We start from the raw sequence: 4,155 nt of genomic DNA, 5'->3' as shown, positions 1-4,155 counted from the left end.
GACGAACACAGGAGAAGGGACAATGGCGGGTGGTTCAAGTACAACACCGCTTGTTGAACGTGGGAATAAAGAAGCAAAATATGTTGCTGCGAAAGCATAAGCACAAGCTAAGAAGGCTGCGTAAAACCACTACGACGCGGCTATCCACCATTGTTTGTTGGCAAACTGAGCACGAGTCATCAAGTGTTCTGCCGCCATCTAGTGGTGGGGCTCTGAAGCAAACTCGTTTCTCAAGACGATAATCAAGTGACCGCGTCTATCCTGAAAAATTCTTAAGTCAAGGCACGATGAGTTTGAAATAACATTTTGGAATCCTAGTTTGATTTCTAGTTGGTTGTTAAAACTATGCTAAAATAATCTCATAATAATCTCAAGTTTTTCTTTCCGCCCCCTCACGGCCTCTCGGAGGTCATCGGCCGCGCGGTGGTGGTGGTCGGCGTGTGGCTGTCCATCACTCTGCGCATCCACTCGTTGTACTTGCACAGCTTGGTGTAGACGCTGGGGTGCGCCGCGTTCTGGCAGCCGAGACTGAACCACTGCACGCCCTGCAGCTGCCCGCCGCACTCCAGCACTGCGCTTTTGTCGTTCTGCGCGGGTGGCACGGGAGGACGTTTAAAAAAAAAAGGACTCATTTTAGCGCAACTGAAAGCAAAATATACGAAAAACGCGGTGGTTTGGGGCTCACCAAGCAGCCGGCCGCGTCGGCCGCGTCGGCCCCGCCGGCGCACACCATCCCCAAGCTCCAGTACAGGTAGTCGGGGAAAGAGTTGATGCAAGTTTGATCGTCCGCCACAGGCACAGTCAAACATTTTAGATGCTTCGGTGACTCATCTGTTTCGAGAACGGAAAAAAAAGTGAGTGATTTATTTTAGGGGTGTCAGGTGATTTAACATTTTGAATCCTAATTCATCTCATGACTTCAATAGTTAACTCACGATTCATCGCACATTTTACATCTGTTCTAAATGTATAATAAAATGTTTTCATAGTCTTAACGTTCAAGTGGAAAAGAATGTTAAACTAATAGAAATATGGCTGCATCTTTTAGTCATTGAGACCGTAATTTCATAAAATTTATTTAAAAAATATATATATTTTCACATTAAGAGCTATCTAATCTTTAACATGAAGTAACTTGTAAAATTCTGCACATTTTTGAAATTGTAAAATACAACTCTCCACAAATATATGCATTATTATTAACTCATTCACTGCCATTGATTGCTATAGATGTTAAAAATGCATTTGAACAATTTCTATTAGTTTAAAATGTTTCCCACTTTTGTTAAAAAGAGTATGAAAACCTAGAATGTTTTTATTGTATTAGAACAGATATAAAATTTGTGATTAATCGTGAGGAAACTAGTGAAGTCATGCGATTAATTACGATTACAAATTGTAATCGCCTGGCGCCCCTAATTTTTGATAATCTTTTCTTAAAAATAAAAATAAAAAAAAGCTAAAAAAATAATTACAATTATTTTTTTTGATATTTTTTTAAAGAAAATATATTTTTTAATTAGAGGCGTCAGGCAATACATTTTTTTTAAAATCTGAATTAATCGCATGACTTCACTAGTTAACTCGCGATTAATCACAAATTGTATATCTGCTCTAAATGTACCCAAAATAATTCTAGGTTTTCATACTCTTAACAAAAGTGGAAAGAAATGTTAAACTAATAGAAATAGTTCAAATGTCTTTATGACGTCTATAGCCGTCAATGGCAGTGAATGAGTTAAATGTATTACTGCAAAATGTTGACGTGTTTTGATGAATTCATTGTTAAAGAAAGTAACCGTGATATGCATGGTGAAGTCTTAACAGCCTTCTGAGGAAAACCGTACCGTCAGTGTTCTGTGGTCCGCAATGAAAATAAGCTTGACATCCCTTTTTTTGAAGGGCAAAAAGTAGTTGAGGAAGAAGGGACTGAATTGAGCCTCTTTTGAATCCAATGTGTATGAATTAGGACGCTATAAATACAAGAAGTATCAAATTTTCATGTGAAGGGTTGAATCTGCCAAAATCCGCTTACTTTGATTTGTCACTGTGGAGCCCCAGCCGCTGACACTGCAGCGCTCTCCGGGCCGAGGGCAGCGACCCGGCAGGCCGATGGGCTGGACCTGCTGGTTGAGGCGGGCCGGCTGGGCCAGGCGCACCATGGCCAGGCTGTGGAGGGGCGAACGGTACGGACTGTGGCGGATGACCTCCGCCACGGCGATGTGCTGCTCGGTGCCCTCGTCCGCCGTCACGTCGTGTTCCCCAAGTGACGCCATGGCGCTGGTCGATCTGGGGGAGGGTTGCAAGGGGAGTCGCTGCTTTGAGTCGGGTCGGAGCCAAAGGGCCGCCGCGCCATCTGATCGATCGAGACGGATGATTCGCCGTCGAGCGGCTTACGTGGGCGCGCAGGCGGCCGATGTCACCAGCCACCATTTGTTGACCAGGGCGCCGCTGCATCTCGTCCATCGGTCGTGAAGATACACCTGCCAGGGTCTGGAGTGAGGCGGGCACAGCTTGTTGTCCTCCAGCGGGGACGCTCCTGTTAAAACTATTATCCGGATAATTTTTTTTTAAAAAGCATTTACAAGGTTTCCGTCGATCATTAAAAAGCATGAAATGGATTTAGCTCATTATATACAATGTCAAGAGGCATTGAGAGATTACAAATACAATTGTTGTTCATGCAATATTTTACATATACCATATGTAAGACAATTGAGCAAAAATACATGGGATTAAATGTAGGCCTATTTGTGGGAACTGGTCCACGAGTTGCTTCATGTTCCAAATACAAATTGTTTGGAATTTGAAAAGAAAAATGCAGTCTTCTTCTCACCAATATCCAGCTTGAAACACTAGTACCACCTAGTGGCAGAATAATTACCTCAACCCAAATCTATGACTCAATGTCTTACCCTCCTTTTAACTGTAACTTAATGAATTACTTAATTACTGTATCAATGAGCTAAAAGACCACATTTGTCCACTTTTATGTTAGGGTGAGTATGAAAAACGTATATATTGTCATAACGTGTGATTACCATGACAATCATGCAATTAATTACCATTAGAAATTGTAATTGACTGACTGCCTTAAAGTATATGTATGGACTCGGGCTGGGTTTAAAAAATCGAATAATCGATATTAAATCGATTTTCCTTTTCGAGCCCAATATCGATTCATAAAACCATGAATCGATTATTTAAATATCTCATTTTCCCCATAAATTGTTAAGAAAATAGTATTTTCTTACATTTATGAAAGGGCTTGACTTACTGCACTTTATGAAATTTTCAGAATCTTTTTAATTTACAATTATTATTGAATTAGAATTATGACAATATCTTATCCTTGCTGATGTCAATCACACATGTTCATTGATAGACTAAGTCATTTGACCAGTTCCTGCCTCCGCAAAATTTACTTTAGAACTTAATATTTGTGGAGTTTTTATCATGTCCTTAATATTTAAGAAGAATTGATGTTACATAATTAATCGATATTGGATTGAAGTGAATCAAATCGAAAAAATCGAATCGAACTGAAGTCCTGTGAATCGAAATAAAATCGATTGAGGAAATTAGAATCGATATCCAGCCATAGTATGTACTGCCTACGTGGGCATTGGATTAATTTTAAGTTGCATTTACAAAAAAAAAAAAACGACATTAAATTAGATTTTGATCATCTCTGCAGCAGAAGCCCTGATTTACTTCGGCAATCGTTTACCTGCGAGGCCCAAAACGAGAAGCAGAAGGAGACGCTCCATGTTGCCGTTCTTTGACAGGTTCTGCTTCTCGGGACACACAACTTGCTCATTATATAAGGAACGAAGGAGGATTTTTATTTCCCGTGACTTCCCGTGCGGACGTGACCTTTGTAATGCCGCTTACGCTTGGAGGGTCACACCTTGTTTCCAGTAATGAGCTCCTCTTTCTTTAGGAACAAGGAAACGTTCTTTCAACAGCACCTTGAAGATATCAGACAGGTGACTTCAGTGACGGGTTTCGTCGCGTCGGAATTATCTAACGCACACTTTTGTGCTCAAGGGCAGCATGTGATGAACCCCCAAAAAAACGTGTTTGTAAAATAGTTTATTTTAATATTGAATTGAACCGGTTAATATAATGAATTGAAATGTAATTATTTGTAAT

General features: G+C 40.4%; 1 protein-coding gene across 1 annotated transcript; it reads right to left on the bottom strand.

The window, feature by feature from the left end:
* Nucleotides 1-392: 392 nt before the first annotated feature.
* Nucleotides 393-3,770, bottom strand: LOC147172987 (trypsinogen-like protein 3). Its single transcript, XM_086077911.1, has 5 exons — nucleotides 3,731-3,770; nucleotides 2,398-2,539; nucleotides 2,036-2,289; nucleotides 686-831; nucleotides 393-587 (listed from the first exon to the last, which is right to left on the bottom strand). The coding sequence occupies exons 1-5, from the start codon at nucleotides 3,768-3,770 to the stop codon at nucleotides 393-395; spliced, it is 777 nt and encodes a 258-aa protein (XP_085934037.1).
* Nucleotides 3,771-4,155: the final 385 nt, after the last annotated feature.

The sequence above is a fragment of the Leptonotus elevatus genome, chromosome 6, assembly GCF_054856555.1.
Source record: "Leptonotus elevatus isolate MCC_2025b chromosome 6, RoL_Lele_1.0, whole genome shotgun sequence".
NCBI lineage: Eukaryota > Metazoa > Chordata > Actinopteri > Syngnathiformes > Syngnathidae > Leptonotus > Leptonotus elevatus.
This window is presented reverse-complemented; position numbering and strand designations above follow the sequence as displayed.

Coding starts and splice junctions, on each gene's coding strand:
- LOC147172987 (XM_086077911.1), bottom strand. CDS start 3,770: ATGGAGCGTCTCCTTCTGCTTCTCGTTTTGGGCCTCGCAG. Junction 2,540..3,730: donor TCTCGTTTTGGGCCTCGCAG/GTAAACGATTGC, acceptor TAGTTTTAACAG/GAGCGTCCCCGCTGGAGGAC. Junction 2,290..2,397: donor TCGGCCGCCTGCGCGCCCAC/GTAAGCCGCTCG, acceptor ACCCTCCCCCAG/ATCGACCAGCGCCATGGCGT.